Genomic DNA, 17,306 nt, shown 5'->3' with positions numbered 1-17,306 from the left:
ATCTCGTCTTCTCTCGCGACTCTGTAGATTCATGGATGAGACCGGAAACATGTCCGGTCTTAAACATGTCCGATGAAAAACACTCACAAAACATTACCATTACGGAACATTCCGCTTACGTGCTCTAACTCTGTTCGCTTATCAACAGGCATGTGGGGTTTACTGAAGCCTGACTACACTTTAAATCTGAAACTGCATCTGAAATGTTCTTGAAAAGAACACAAGCGGAACGTTTGGCGGGTGCACACATTAAATAAACACAAGCGGAACGTTTGGCGGGTGCACACATTACGGATCTTGTTTCCGGCGCGATGGCGGAGCTCACAGCTGCTCTGGACCTGAACCCGACCCTGAACCCGGCCGACCCCGCGCTGGCAGACCTGCAGGACGAGGTGAGTCGTGCCGCGGCTCACGCGGATTCACGAGCCGCATTATTTTGATTAAATGACGCAGCGCTGTTTGTTTGGAGTTAGCCGTTAGCCGTTAGCCGTTAGCCTCCTGTCCTGCTATATGAATATAATCATATTTCAATCATATTTTCGACTGGCAGGTGGTAAATAATAATAATAATGGCTTTTCCCCAGGATTCCAAAGACTTTAGCAGCAAGGGCATGTTTGGTGCTCTTATGCGTGACAAAAATGTGAAATGATTTTAAATGTAATGTTTGTTATGGGTAAATTCTTTATCCACACGTGCAGGTTCTTAAAAACCAAACCATCCTTCCTCACATTTCATAAAGAATTTTTTTTTTTTTTTTTTTTTTTTCTCAACTGTAAGTTTTATGGAAAAAAAAATAACAATAATACTAAAAATGCGATAGATGATCTAAATCTTAAGGACAGGCCCTAATATTGTGCACAGATGTACATATATCATTATATAATTTACTATTATCCTTTCTTTACGTTTTGTATTATTGTGCACTTAATTTAATTCACTTTACTTTTTTCTTCTTTATTTCAGCATTCCTTTGTAATACTTTGTTCAGACTATTAACTGTGAAACTTTTCTACTATGCCACAAATGTTGTACACCTTTTATTATTATTAATTATTTAAAAAAAAATAAAATAAAAACTACTTTGCGCACTTCTGTATCCCATCGTGTGCCGTGTGTGACTTCTTCTACTGGAGAAACAAGGTATATATATATTTTTTAAGTTATGTAATACTAGCTACAATTGGGAAAAAATAATCTCGGATGTTAGATTTGCCTTTTGATATTCAAGGGGAAAGATTAATTCCTTACTTTATTTAACAAACAGCTGTGACGATGAGGGGAAAAAAATAAAATAAAAAAAAAAACTAGTAAATGCATCCTAAACATGATGTGCAGGTTATAAGGGTCAGCATGATAATGATTATAGATGGATTATTGACATCGGTTAAATTCAGCTACAGGCCTATTATATTAAACTGATAAAACGAGAGACCCATGTGACCCAAACGAGAGACCCATGTGACCCAAATGAGAGACTCGTGAGGCTCATTCTGCTTTCAGACATGTTCTCAGTAAAAGCTGTATTTGATGTGAACATGTTTAACTCGTATCTGGGGACACAGATGGGTCACGTTTATGACATTTAAAAGCACAATATTACATACCGTTAAAGTTAAACTGTCGATATGCAGATATTTTGATTGATGTATGGTGAATATCTGTAGCCTAATAACTGGGCCTATGAGAAACACAAACTGGCACAAAGTTCTGTGTGCTCTATCAGCACAAAAACTCAGGATAAATCATTTTTCCACAGTATTTTCAAAAAGTGTTGTCATGATCCTATTGTCAGCTTTATCTCCCATAGAGTTATACAGTCTGTAACTCCATCTGAAACTTTGACGTGTTCTAGATGCAAGGTCCTGCACTCACATGACTGCATATGACAGGGACGCCATATTGGCACTGGTGAATTATGGGTAATGAATGGCACAGAGTCTGCTTTTGGAGTGACTTTGTGCCAGAGATGGTGGAGAGAAAAGGCAGAGGAGGTGAGGAGGCGAGACTCTCCTTGCCTCTGCTGCAGCTCTCATGGTTCTCCTTAAAGTTTACAGCATTCCTTTTGTTGATCACAGAGCAGAGATGTGTGTGTACTCACCGCAGAAGTGCTAAAAGTGTGTGTTTTCAGATGTGGCGGTGCATAGGCCTGTCATGATAACACATTTTGTGATGTGCGATACATTACTGTAAAATATAGGTGGTAAATGATAATATTTAAACTAATTTATGCCACTAACACAAAAACCCAAGTGCAGATTTAAACTACAACAACTATTCTAAATCTACAATATTGTTAAAAACATGAGCTGCAAGAAATAAGCAGCAGACTGAAACACTTCAGTCTTTAGTTTGAATCTGTAATGAGTCAGACGTTTTTTATAGGACCTTCTACAGCTTAAATCTGATAATAAAATAAAAAATAAAAAATTATCCCAGTGGAGCAAAGAAAAAAATATTTTATATATATAGTCAAAATAGTATTTATTGTGACAGGCCTAGCGGCGCGTCCCAATTCAGCAAACTCCAACTGAGGCACGGCAGAGGCGTGTGCCCGGTGTGGTGTACGCTTCTGTACTACATTATGGGGATGTGGTGTACACTTCTGTACTACATTATGGGGATGTGGTGTACACTTTTGTACTGTATTATGTGGATGTGTTGTACACTTCTGTACTACATTATGTGGATGGAGTACATGCAGACTTCCAGACTCTGTTTTATTGCAAGGTGATGGGTTTGAAACCTGCACCAAAACTGAGATGGGAAAGAGGCTTTTAGCTGTTTTGCTTTACAAAGATGGAAAAGCTAAACTGGAGGCATTGGTGGCACAATCGCAATTTTAATTAAAGCTGCAAGCAGCGATGATGGCCCCCGCCCCCCATGCGACCGCCCTCCCATGCGACCGCCTGGGGCCGGCCACTGCCCCCACACACCATTCCCCCCGGCCGCTATCCACACCCCTTCACACAGTTTCTATAGCACAGTGTGGCCATCGCATTACAGTGGGGGTCCACAGCGTTTTTTGCCCCTTTTGAGGCCCACAATGATCTCACCAAGTTTCATGCCAATCGGACAAAGTTGCGTCTTTTACCTGTACTGTAGGGGGCGCTATAGAGGTCACTGGACATATATTTATTATGGTTCTCTATTCACAGTTTTATTCTGCATCAGTGATTAGAATTTGAGCTTTTTAGGCTGATCCATGTGTCCGTGAGGGGGAATCAAATAAACAGGAATTGAAGGCGTTATTCGGCGGAGGCAAACGGCGTGGAATTTGGAGAAAACGTGGATGTTTTATGAAAACCCATGTGTCTGGATGTGGTATGTGAAATCTGAGCTCATTTGGACCAAAAACCTGAAACTAGATACGTTTTGAAAACACGCAGTGAAAAAACGTGACAAATTTTCGATCCAATATGCCCGACTTCCTGTCCGTCATAGAGCAGTGCTTCATTTTTATGCTTGTCTTCCCATTCTCTATCACTGTTCCGATTTGTGTGCATGTATTAAAAAATTTACCAGCCTCCGCTCCCATATTGTGAAATTGTAGGTGGCACCGTCGAGCCGGTGGGCATGGGAGTTTTTCAAGATGCCAAATTTATGAAATTTTTCGGTTGATTCTATACCCCCATGTGAGACTTTTCATGCATGTTCAGGGGGTGAAAAATGCGATTATTTGGGCATAAAAATGAAGAACAATGTTAATATGCTGTGTGGCCCTGACTCCATATGAGAGGGGTCTGTGGCTTTGCACCGGCAACCACGTACATAATACAGGTATGGTGTAATTGACTTTTTTGCCCCTTTTAATGCCCACAATTATCTCCCCAACTTTCGTGCCAATCGGACAAAGTTGTGTATTTTACCAATAATGCGGGGCGCTATAGTGTTTATTTAGATAACAATTAATAGTGCATTCTATTAATACCCTGATATCACATGTGTGATGAGAATTTCAGCTGTCTAGAACAATGTGTGTGCGTGTAAGAAACTTTTTTGTTTTTATTTTTTTGGAGTCTTTGCACCCCTGGTGGCCAACCGTGGAAAATGACCCATGGCCATAATGTAATTTTCTGGTTCTTCTCATGCCACCAATTGATTCCCCAAATTTCGTAGGAACTGGATAATGTTGTCGTTTCACCTCTGGGGTAGGGGGCGCTATAGTGTACATTTTGATAACAATTAATAGTTTATTCTATTAATACCCTCATATCACATGTGTGATGTGAATTTCAGCTGTCTAGACCAATGTATGTGCGTGTAAGAAATTATTTTATGTTTTTATTTTTCTTTGCGTCTTTGCACCCCTCGTGGCCAAGCGTGAAAAATGACCTATGCCTATAATATTATTTTTTGGTCCATGCCTTGCACCCAATTTATTCTCCAAATTTCGTAGGAATCCGATAATGTTGCCGTTTCACCCCCATGGTAGGGGGCGCTATAGTGTTCATTATGATTAAAATTAATATTTCATTCCATTCATGCCCCAATCACACATATGTGATGTGAATGTGAGCTCTGTAGACCAATGCCCCTAATCGTGAGAGGACATCGAAAATACAGGAAATGAAAGCGTTTTTCGGCGGCGGCGTACGGGCGAACCGTGTGGATGTTTTATGAAAACCCATGTGTGTAGATGTGGTATGTGAAATCCGAGCTCATTTGGACCAAAAACCTGGGACTAGATAGGTTTTGAAAACATGTAGCCAAAAAACTAGAGAATTTTCGATTCAATATGGCCGACTTCCTGTCCGCACTAGGGCAGCACTATGATTGGCTTTTTTGCTTGTCTCCATGAGCTCTATCAGTGGTGTGAATTTCGTCGAGCTAGGGTGAAAAATGCGTGTCGGCTCCCAATTCATTTGAAAATTTTGAATTTTCTAGGTGGCGCTGTCGAGCTGGTGTGCGTGGGACATTATTGCGATGCCAATTTTATGAAATTTTCGAAGAAGAAGAATTATTATTTTATATGGGCTTGTATATTTGTTTTGTTGTGTTTTCCATTTTAAACAGGGCGCCCATGAAAAAGTGAGTGCCCTTACAGCAGGGATTCTGATTTTCTCTAACAGCACTAACACACCAGTCTGAAAACCCGTCATAGGCACATTAATTTTAATCTGTGGTTGGATTCGGCTGTGTCACCTGCACCCAGCCGTTTAGCGTGGGAGCAGGTGACACTGACACTCGCCTGTTTAAACAAGCTAACTGTAGTTACTATTATTAATCTCTTTGAAATCATTATCAGATTTTGAATGTGATTGTTGGCAGCATTCCCAGCACACTTGAGTTTGTCTTGACTGCATATCTGTGCAGTTAGTGAACAGTGTAAAGCTCATATTGATAGAGTATAAACAGGTTGAGCAGGTTATAAAGATCACACCGGAGGCTCTTTGATTGTAGTATTTACTAGTCTCTCCATCTGCTTTTCTCTGGAGTTTACGCCTTCAGTTCACTGATTTCAAACAATCAGATCTATTCTATTTTATTCTTGAGTTTATAATGTGCACAGTGTGAAAAAGACCAGTATATCCCCCAGAATCTAGGGCCACAGTTTATCAAAATCAAATCAATAATCAATAATCTGAGTGAACACATTTTTGATGTACTATAATAATGTCCACAAACAACCAAATCTCCTGTTTTATTCTGTGTAAAAATGTCTAACTCTGTAGTTTAGATCTGTACAAACATGCTCCGAAATGTTCCTGAGTGTCAGATGCCCTCCCTGTGTGTGTCAGATGCCCTCCCTGTGTGTGTCAGATGCCCTCCCTGTGTGTGCCAGATGCCCTCCCCATGTGCCAGATGCCCTCCCTGGGGGTTCACATTTTTAAACCAGAAGAACTGACAAAAAGACCGAAATCTGAAGTTTAAACAGAAAATATAAATTGTTAATCTAATCACTATCACCATGCTCACCCTGTGCTAAAGCGCGCAGCACTACTACGGCCTCTGTTTGTTTGTGTAATAAAGACAGTGTCGTTTGCTTTGTTTCAGAAGGCAGAGGTGGATGTTACGAACTTGCATTTGGGAGAACTGGATCTCACCACAGATGAGTTTATCCTGGACGAGGTGGACGGTAAGACACACAGTCTCTTATTATTAAAGCGGGATATTAACCAATACCAGTGTAGGGCCAGAAAATGACACTCATTTCCTTAAAACAGTGAACTCTTTACACACCAGATCCAGTTGTGTTGGGTAAATGTTGATGACAATTGATGACAGAAGGTTTGTATCAAAAGTTGAAATGTTCTAGTTCAAAATCAGTCTGTAAATCTGCTCCACAGATATCAGTATCAATATCTATTTATTTATTTATTTACAAACCTACAGTGCAGTAAACATCTGCTAGCATGTCTTTAAATGTACATAAATATACTCTACATGTTTATACTGTTTCTTCTCTGTGTCCTAGTTCATATTCAAGCCAATCTTGAGGACGACCTGGTGAAAGAGGCACTTAAAACGGTAAAAAAAACAAAGTATACACTTTCACATGAGTTTGTGTGAGATGCAAACTGTTGCAGCTCTAAAATCTCGTACACCCTGTCACAGCGTCTAATGCAGCAACAACTCAATCAATTCATCACATTTTTAAGTTAAAATATTTGGAGTTTGTTTGGAAGAAGATGGATTTTATTCTCCTCCACTTTGTTGCATTGTATTGAAAAGACTGTTTTAGAAGTGATGCTCTTCTTCATTGTTTTATCTCATTCATAAAGGAGATAGATTTCCCCCACTAGCCAAAGGCTTAAATATGATCACTTCTTATAATGTAAAAGTAACATTAGATTCTTTAACTGCTTTATCTTTTTTTATTTAACCTTTATTTAACCAGGAAAGTCCCATTGACATTACTATTTTTCAAGGGAGTCCTGGCCAAGACAGCAGCACAGTTACAGTTACATCACACATACACACTCACACACACATATTACATCACGCATGCACACACACACACACACATATTACATCACGCACGCACACACATATTACATCACGCACGCACACACATATTACATCACGCACGCACGCACACACACACACATATTACATCACGCACACACATATTACATCACGCACACACATATTACATCACGCACACACATATTACATCACGCACGCACATATTACATCACGCACGCACACACACACACACATTACATCACACACAGACATCTCAACACATCACAAAATGGATTCTTAAAATTCTTAAAAACAATTACAAATCATAGACTTAATTTCTAAACCTTTCAATATAGATTTAAACTGAACTATTGAAGTCAGTTCTTGTAATTTCAAGACTTTTTGTAAATTATTCCATGTTGAAGGCGCAGATATTGAAATGCCGCTTTATTTTAAGCATTCCTTTTTCATTCTCACTGTTTCCTGCAGAGCAGGCACATGACAGAATCAGGTAGAATGTGAAAAAGTGACAGCTCTGGTCCATCGGCTCGAGCGCTTTTACCACTACTGCCTTAAAAACGACATAAACGTCATAAAAAATGTCCGCCCTCAAACTCAAAATGTTGCGTTTAGCCCATCTTCAACTAGTTCATATTGTCTGCTCGTTCGTGTGCAAGACGTTTTACCCACATCCCGGGCGGGTCAATTCAATTAAATTCATTTTATTTTTGTAACGCCCAAAATCACAACAACAGTTGTCTCGAAGGGCGTTCATGTTTTGGTTGATGGGGGAAACCAGAGTACCCGGAGGAAACCCATCCAGACACGGGGAGAAACATGAAAAACTCCACACAGAAAGGCCTGGGCGACCCGGGGATCAACCAAACCTTCTGCTGTGAGACATGAGCCACTCAGCCACCGAGATATACACACAAAAACACAACAACACACAAAAACAAAACAACAGGAAAAATCAGACAAAACAAGAAAAATCGGCCAGGCGAGGAGGAGGAGAGCCAGGCGAGGAGGTGAGGGAGGCGGGTGGAGGAGGGCCAGGCAGGGAGGAGAGGGTCCAGCTGTCATCGGGGCATCTGAAAGAGTTACACTCCACAGGGGGAGTGGGACAGGGGACAACATGTGAATAGCATTGCTGATGAGAAAATAGGACAAAGTAGAGGATAGTGCTCAGGTTGCCATACTTCCCCCAGCTAGTTACTCCTACTGCAGCCTGTCTTATCCCGGGTCAAATGTCATACATGCTTTTCCAGGTTATGCTGAGTGTGTTTTGAGTGTGTGGTGTGTTTCAGGGCGTGGATCTGAGACAGTACTCCAAACAGGTGGAGGCGGAGCTGCAGAGGATCGAGCAGGCCTCCATCAAAGACTGTATCCTTCATTCTGACAGGGCATCTGGAGCACTTCTTTAAAGGACACCTATTATGATAAATCCACTGTCAACAGCTTTGTGTAATTGTTTGACGTCTCATGTACAGTCCCAGGCAAACGTTTGAACGCACATTAGTTTTCTTCTTTATTTCCGTCATTATATCCATTGCAGATTCTCACTAAAGCATCACACCTACAAATGGACCCATAAGGAATGTAGTAAACAAGAAATTAAACTCCAAATAAGAAAAAAAAAAGTTGGTTTTAACCCTGGTTTGCACTTTTGACAGTTCTTGACCCTGACGCGGCACAACAGTGAAGTGAATTTGATGTCAGTATGTATAAAAATGTAGAAAATAATAAACTTAAAGAAAACATTGAATGAGAAGGTGCGTCCAAACATTTGACTGGTCGTGTATTTTGTGCGTGTTTGAGTGGTCTTTATTCTCCTGTATTCAAGACGTCATTGCTCCGATAGACCCTGTTTTGACTGACTGAAAAATGAATTTGTTCTCCAGCTGATACAGGTGGGATTGGGCAGCGTAGTGTATATGAAAAATTGGTAAAGGGGTAAATGTTCCAGCCCACAAGGCACATAGGTGTTTGTTTAATAAAGTTATTTTAGATCAATATTGTGATTTAAAATGTCCAAACTGTAAGAACATCATCATCCACATCAGTGGTCCCCAACCTTTTTATCACCGCGGACCGGCCAACGCTTGAAAATTTTACCGTGGACCGGGGGGGGGGGGGGGGGGGGGGGTGTTTACTCATTTTGCTAATTTGTGGGTTAAAAACCCCTTAGCATTCCGGGTCATTTTGGTGAAATTGCCTTTGTTCTGACCTCTCCAAATTAAAATAATCACCACTATTGAACCCTCAGTAGTAAATGCACACAGGTGTCAGAATCACTGTAAGTTTGTCTGCTGAGCATTTATACACTTTGGGGCGCAGATTGGCATTAGCTAATGCTAATGATTACACATGATACACATTTGACCCACAATAGCAGAATAAACCACACTTACCGATCAGGAACAGCATCCAGTCCATCAAAACATTAGGTCCCTCTACTCCTGAGTTCACCATGAGATCTTCACTCGGTTCCATGAACCGCTCCGGGTCCAGATGCCTCTAGTTTAACTTGTACAAACCTCCACAGTGTCCTCGGTCGCATACTTCCTTTGTTTTGTCCATTTCGTCATGTTTAAAACGCAAAATTACGCAAAACGTGCGTGGGCCGTCGGAACGCTAAGTGGTTAAGTTGTCGACGCTCAAGTGACGGAAATGTAACCGAGAGAATCCGGTCATTTTTCATAATATAAAGATTTTTCAAAATAAACGATTGTTCAGACTCAGATAATAAATACAACGGAAATAATTAATTATTTCTTGGACGGCCGGTGGCCCGGTACCAATTGATCCACGAACCGGTACCGGTCCACGGCCCGGTGGTTGGGGACCACTGATCCACAATCATCAAGTGGAGAAAGTCATAACCCCCCTCTTCTGTGTTCAGTCATGATTAAAGTGTTTCCTGACCAGACCACGCTCAGATATTAAAGAGAGTCAGAACATTGCTTCTCTCCACAACCAGATCACCGCCTGTGACTCCATCCTAGAGGTAGGTCTGACCTCTGACCTCTGAAGGAGAGGTGCCAGACTTGAAGTGATTACCCCCTCTTTAATACCTCACAGAAATCAGATGTTTCATACATTTGTTTTATACATTTATTTTTCTTGTGCCAAAGACAGAAAACAAATAACATTATTAAATCAACATGCCATAAAATAAATGATTCAAAGTCTGTGTAGCACAAATATCAACAGAAGATGAATCAAACAGTTTGTACAAGTATTTGATTGATTGGAGGCTTTTTTAAATACATACATAGTTGCAGCCTTTGTTTTTCTGACTCTACTGAAGTGTGTGTGTGTGTCTCTCTGTGTGTGTGCAGAGGATGGAGGGCATGCTGAGTGGCTTCCAGACTGACCTGTCGTCCATCAGCAGTGAGATCCAGAGTCTCCAGCAGCAGTCTGTTAGCATGAACGTGCGGCTGAAGAACAGGCAGGCGGTGCGCAGCCACCTCAGTCAGCTGGTGGATGAGCTGGTGGTGCCCGGAGCCATGATCAGGTGCCTCACAACGCGCCACTACACAGCGCCAGATCTACGGCAAATAATTATTATTACTTTATCTTTATTATCCTGAGAGCCCAGTGTGAGTAACAACCTGACAGTACAAACAAAATAAATATTAAATACTGACAATGCAACAAACACACACCTGCACAGGTCCATTTAATACAACACACACACACCTGCACAGGTCTATTTGATACAACACACACCCGCACAGGTCCATTTGATACAACAAACACACACCCGCACAGGTCCATTTGATACAACAAACACACACCCGCACAGGTCCATTTGATACAACAAACACACACCCGCACAGGTCCATTTAATACAACACACACCCGCACAGGTCCATTTAATACAACAAACACACACCCGCACAGGTCCATTTAATACAACACACCCACACCCGCACAGGTCCATTTGATACAACACACACCCGCACAGGTCCATTTGATACAACAAACACACACCCGCACAGGTCCATTTGATACAACAAACACACACCCGCACAGGTCCATTTGATACAACAAACACACACCCGCACAGGTCCATTTGATACAACAAACACACACCCGCACAGGTCCATTTGATACAACAAACACACACCCGCACAGGTCCATTTGATACAACAAACACACACCCGCACAGGTCCATTTGATACAACAAACACACACCCGCACAGGTCCATTTGATACAACAAACACACACCCGCACAGGTCCATTTGATACAACAAACACACACCCGCACAGGTCCATTTAATACAACAAACACACACCTGCACAGGTCCATTTAAAGTATAAAAACAGGGGCAGTGTAAATGTTTATCCCCACATTATTAAAGTGCTGCAGTGACTGTCCAGTTTTACATGTCCCTCAAATGGATTCCAATTTTGGGGAGCAAAATCAAAGCTTTTTTCCCCAGACAATCATGAGATCTGAGATTAAAAGTTTAACAAACAAGTGAGATTTTGAGTCAGTTTTATGTAAGACGCCATTCTTCCGATCTACCCCCGTCTTTACGTCCACTGCGACACGCCCACCATGACCTACACACTTCCTTCTCCAGTTTTATTTTCTTAATCGGTGATACTCGTAAGATTCGGCAGCGGCGCGTAGTTATTTTGGTACAAGTGAAAATAAAATGTGCTGTTCCAGTGTGACGTGCAGCTGTCCAAAGGAGTACCTCCTCTAAAATGTTTACTATGGGCTGTGCTCTCGACTTTACCATAGACACAGATGTAATAATTCTAGCTGGGTAGGGAGGATGACGTCATCATCTGCTCCTAAACTCTCCTAATCACTGAAAACTGTCCGCAGCACGATCCTGGACAGTCCGGTCACGGAGCAGGAGTTTTTAGAACAACTCCACGAACTCAACAACAAGATCAACTTTGCCAAAGAGCTGAGCTTCAGAGAGACTCTGGCCTGTTCTGACATCCAGGACATCGTGGACCGGCTCAAACTCAAGGTGAGGGTGATGACCTTATGGGATTTGACCAGGATATTATCGGCAGCCCCCGTTTTCTCACTAACTTTGTTTAAGCACAATAATGGACGTCTGTGCAACTGCTCAGTCGTCCAGGTCTGATCTAGAGTAAAAGAAAAATTAAAATCTGTCAACTGGACAAAAAGTTGTAGGAGTGAAGACATTTGGCTGCTCGTCCAAGGATGAGCAGCCAAACGTCTTCACTCCCACAAGTGTCTTCTTCAGTTCTGGTCAGATTACTGCTGGACACTGCCTTATATCTGTCTGAAGGAGGCGCTAATGACACTGAAACTGGAAACAGCTTTTCAATTCATTTATTTTTGTAACGCCCAAAATCACAACAACAGTTGTCTCGAAGGGCGTTCATGATTTGTTTACAATCCTTCCTTAAACAGGCATGGGGGCCTCAGACGTCATCTTTCCCCCTATAACTCCATCCTCAGACCCAAAGCAAACTAAGGAAACAAAGAGAACAATAGAGCGAGCCAGTTTGCTAATAGGTGTAAAAAGCACCCATTAAGAGCTGTATGAATATGCTAATTATGTCTCAGGCACTGTGCACACTTCAGACAGATATAAGGCAGTGTCCAGCAGTAATCTGACCAGAACTGAAGGAGCCAAACATCTTCACTCTAAAACTTTTTGTCCAGTTGACAGATTTGCATTTTTCTTTCTTTGATAAAGATAAAGTCAAACCGACGATGAGCCTGAATCATTTTGGGCTTCGGAGGATCGAATTCAGTTATCGGCGAAAATGTTGATTATCAGGATCATGGGTGTGACGAAGAGACACACTGGGACTTCTGTGTAAACTGAGTGATACGCCCCCTTTAAAAATGTCCTCTTCCTATTAAATGCTCAGTCCTAACTGTCTTCTGCTCCCAGTCTGTTCACTGGTAAAAAGATGAGGTAAAATGTTCTCCACAGGTGCATAGGTTTCACACTGTGACTTATTTACCGTGTACTTCCTGTTTGTGTCTCCAGGCTGTCTCTAAGATCAGAGAGTTTATTCTACAGAAGATTTATGCCTTCAGGAAGCCTATGACCAACTATCAGATTCCACAGAACACGTTACTCAAATACAGGTGACATTCTGACTTTATTATGTGAATATGTTTGGGGGCTTTTTTGATGCAGACTCTTGACTTTCCACAGATTTTTCTACCAGTTTCTTTTGGCCAATGAGAGAACAGTGGCTAAAGAGATCAGAGACGAGTATGTGGACACCATGAGTAAAATCTACTTCAGCTACTTCAAGTCCTACAGCAGCAGACTGCTCAAAGTACAGGTCAGCCAGATGCCCTCCCTTTTGCATTTATTTCAGAGTATTTGTACTAGTGCATAAGATTTAATTATCCATCCTATAAATGCACTTCTAAGACACTAAAGGTGCAGGAGCTCGTTTTAGTTGCATTTATTTTTCCTTCATAAAATATACTGTAAAGTACCGATTGCTGATATATCGGGTCCAGTGTCTGTATCAGCGAATATCAATTTGTTGCTATCGGTATCAGCTGATATTTGATGTGATCTTTTTGGTGCTGTCCCATTCTCTGTGTGTCCTTTTTGACTAGACTATGGGTCAAAGTGTAAAGCGTTTTATACGAGTCAAAGTATAAATAGAAAAGTGTTATATGAGTCCCTACTGTCCCTTTGGGCCCTACTGTCCCTTTGGTTCCTACTGGCCCTGAACACTCCTGAATGTGACACAAAAGGTTTGTAAAACACAGTGACTTGGAATGGAGGCAGAATCTCTGAGGCAATGACTGTGTAATCCTTCAGTCCAGGTCTGACCCCCTGAGTCGTCCAGGTCTGACCCCCTGAGTCATCCAGGTCTGACCCCCTGAGTCGTCCAGGTCTGACCCCCTGAGTCGTCCAGGTCTGACCCTTCAGTCGTCCAGGTCCAGGTTGTCTCATGTCGATGGTTTTGCTTTGCCTAGAATGCTCCACATTATGGCTTTAAACTTGTCTCATTGTCTTGTCTGTTTATTTTAATGGAGAGAAGCAGATTTTTTTTTTATTATATTGACATATATTGATATTCTTGTGTGAGTTTTACTGATAAGTCATTTTGTTTTTTCTTATATCTAATGTAAACCGTACAGACAGAGCCGTGGGAGACTGTCATTTTGTTTTTTTCCTGTATCTAATGTAAACAAAATGCCACAGAGCGATGTTAGACACTGATAACAGTGTAACGAGGAGAGCCCACGTTCACACAGGATTACCAAACTAAGCCACGTAAAAAAAATACTCTATACGCAACCAAGCTAATTACACAATATTTTAATGATACTCTTGACGTCAGCAGCATATTTTCTATCGGCTCATGTTCCATCCACCATGAAACCAGCAAACGGTGATCCAGCTCCCCCTAAAGGCCGTGGTTAGTACTCCAGCTTTTGTTAACCTGCCAAAAGATACTGACTATTTTAGCCGCCACAGAATTGCACCCGCCTTTGTTTGTATCCGGTCTGTTCAATTAAAAAGGTGTAGTTGATTTGTCAGTGTGAAAGGTGAGTTACACAGAGACATCACACACCCAGCTATTAATAAAATACACAAAAGACTGAAGCCATTTTGTGCTGAATCACTGTAATTATAAGTGACTTTCAGAATGGTCACAATGTACTGCGACGTATGAGTCACACAGATCACAAGTGTCCTCAGCCGAACAGGACCAGAGCCCAGGCCAAGAACGGGCCGCGTTCACAGTGGGCCGCGTTCACAGTGGGCCGCGTTCACAGTGGGCCGCGTTCACAGTGGGCCGCGTTCACAGTGGGCCGCGTTCACAGTGGGCCGCGTTCAGATCACATATGCCGTCTGCTAAATATACTGTTCTGTAGTTTGTTTTTTCTCATTCTGTTTGTCCGTTTAAAAGTGAAAGACGGGTACAGAGAAACGGTGAATAGTTTTTATTTTTTAGTAAATATCTAGAATATAGTGAATAAAATATGACATCGGGAAAACCCACAATAATAAGCCTCAGTATGTAACTTTTTAAAACTTTAATAAAGGCTAGATTTTTCACTATGGGTGTGAAAAACTTAGAAAATCATGTATCCTCATGGAGTGGGATTGCATCTCCATAAACCTGACTCTAAAACCTCCAGAATGTTACATATTGTCACTTTAACAAACCTGACGTAAAAGCCAGACTTAAGTTTGCTTTTTTAATCCGATAAATCTGTATTTCCATCCTGTTTTGATTCTAGTAAAGTGGAAGCAGCACACTTTGTTCAGTTTTTTGTCAGTCATTACTTTAATTACACACTGCATGGGGCCTTGTGTAGGGAGTTTGCACATTCTCCCTGTGCCTGCGTAGGTTTAGGTTTAGTATTGCCACCAAAAACACGCACAGGCTCAACACTGGGGTCAGGAGGTTCTAAACTCAGCCCTTTATCCTGCGTAAAGGGCAATATAAAGAGAGATTCATTTCATGTGGGTATAAATTAGTATTTGCTGATCTGTATTATAAATCAGGGAAGGACACGCACGTTCTGGATTATTACAGCACTTTAACTTTTATCACAAACTAAATCTATGCATCTCTTTCAGTACGAAGAAGTGGCAGACAAGGATGACCTGATGGGAGTGGAGGACACAGCAAAGAAAGATATCCTTTAAACTGCACAAACATGGAGCTGTGTAAGGCCAGCTGCTCCGTGTGGTCAGCTGCTCCGTGTGGTCAGCAGCTGTTTGGAGAGTGGACATCTTAATTCTGGGATTAGGGATGGTTATTGTGATTTGTAGATAATATTTAGTGATATGTTAGAAGTGCACATAAATATCCCTTACACGTGACACCCACACACTGTCCTTGTGCTGTCAGGGGAGACGAGGGTCATGGGTTTCAGAAGCTTCCCGTCCCATCTGACCCCGGGCCTAGTCTGGTCCGGTGGCCAAAACTATTGAGTATAGTTTAAAAAAAAGGGCGCCCACATGGTCTCGCACGTGCTGCTTCAAAGACCGTGACCAAAACAGAACAGAGTCTCAGATAAACCGGTCCCATGCCGGAGTCACACCAGGACCACGTGCAGTCTGAGGGTGGCGTTATGCAATGGAATCAACTTTGGCATCAGCATAAATTCCACTTTATGTAACTGTAATTATAGCTGCTATTTGTGGATGTTGAAACTGAAGGACATACCAGACTTTGGCCGCTGCTGCTACACGATATTTATGAGTAGAAAATTAAAAATAAAGGACCTGTAATTTGTTGAATCAATGTTTATACTGTCAGAAAATCGCTTTGTGTGTAACACTGCTACCTCTTGCATTTTACCTTTTTGTTTGCGACTTCTTTTTCACAAACTGCAATTTGGCTGATGTAAAATTGTGATCAATATTTAGCACAGGGACTATCCACCAAAACAAGTGAGACTTAGAAAAAATCAGTTGATCTGTTGGATACACTTGACCTGTGAATGAAGTACGAGGGAATGGATTTTTGGACTTCATGTTTTCTTAGGTTATGGAACAAAACACAAAGCGAAGTAGAAACATTCAGCAATCCAAGTCTTAAAAACATGAAAAACTGAACTAGTTCATTTTAAACTGTTTGCAGTGGTCCACGGTTAATCCTAACAAATTTTATGCATTCTAAACATCCTCATTATTCACCAGGATGAGTTTATAAGTGCTTTTCACAACTCTCAGAGACCAGACTGGTGTTTTGCCATCAGGGTAAAATGAACAATAACTACCATGCTAACACACACTTCCTGATTATCAGACAATGAAACAGTTTCTAATCAGATGCAGAGAGAGCACAGCGGATCATTCTAATGCCCAGAGCAGTTTTTACAGTAAATCTGTCCTGGAGGAGGAACACGTGGAGGAAAATGAAAGGCCCTGTGTATTTCTCTTTCTGCAAACTACGTTTGGAGAAAGACGATTTTATTTTTTACTGTATACAGTTCACTTCAGCTGTTCTAAAATTAATTGTAAATAACAGGTTACAGAGACCACACACATTTTCAATTCTTAAGTTTTTCTGCACAATCGGATGAATTTGTGTCCTTCCCTCAAACCTCAGCACAGCTTTAATTGCATCTGACAGATCAAGATATTTAAATTCTCACTTGGTTTGGTGGAATAAACAGTCATCGCAATTTTACATCAGTCAAGTGAAAGTTTGTGAAGAAAAGTAGGAAACAAAACATCAAGAAATACAAGACGTAGCAGTGAGCTGTAACACAGAATCTTTCAACTCCATCCTAAATCTTGGACAGTTTACGCACAGAGAAGTCACGTTTCTGACAGTATAAACATGAACTTAAAATAAAGATATTTTCTATGGGAATTATAGGCTCATGTCAAGAATCACACCTAAGAAGTGGATATCCACTAATTCTAATTCGACAACAGCAGCTCTTAACTTTTT

At 41.3% G+C, this 17,306-nt stretch overlaps 1 protein-coding gene across 1 annotated transcript in view; it reads left to right on the top strand.

Annotated features, from left to right (window-relative positions):
* Positions 1–297: 297 nt before the first annotated feature.
* Positions 298–17,306, top strand: part of LOC117393635 (vacuolar protein sorting-associated protein 52 homolog) — a 37,715-nt gene continuing 20,706 nt past the window's right edge. The window contains exons 1-10 of the mRNA XM_033991628.2: positions 298–392; positions 5,996–6,077; positions 6,417–6,469; positions 8,215–8,290; positions 9,847–9,914; positions 10,249–10,424; positions 11,752–11,902; positions 12,905–13,005; positions 13,076–13,208; positions 15,479–15,536. Of these exons, the coding sequence (XP_033847519.1) occupies positions 312–392; positions 5,996–6,077; positions 6,417–6,469; positions 8,215–8,290; positions 9,847–9,914; positions 10,249–10,424; positions 11,752–11,902; positions 12,905–13,005; positions 13,076–13,208; positions 15,479–15,536 (979 nt within the window). The 5' untranslated portion in view covers positions 298–311. The remainder of the gene's footprint in view (positions 393–5,995; positions 6,078–6,416; positions 6,470–8,214; positions 8,291–9,846; positions 9,915–10,248; positions 10,425–11,751; positions 11,903–12,904; positions 13,006–13,075; positions 13,209–15,478; positions 15,537–17,306) is intronic.

This window comes from Periophthalmus magnuspinnatus, unplaced genomic scaffold (assembly GCF_009829125.3).
Source record: "Periophthalmus magnuspinnatus isolate fPerMag1 unplaced genomic scaffold, fPerMag1.2.pri scaffold_62_arrow_ctg1, whole genome shotgun sequence".
In the NCBI taxonomy this organism is placed as follows: domain Eukaryota; kingdom Metazoa; phylum Chordata; class Actinopteri; order Gobiiformes; family Gobiidae; genus Periophthalmus; species Periophthalmus magnuspinnatus.
This window is presented reverse-complemented; position numbering and strand designations above follow the sequence as displayed.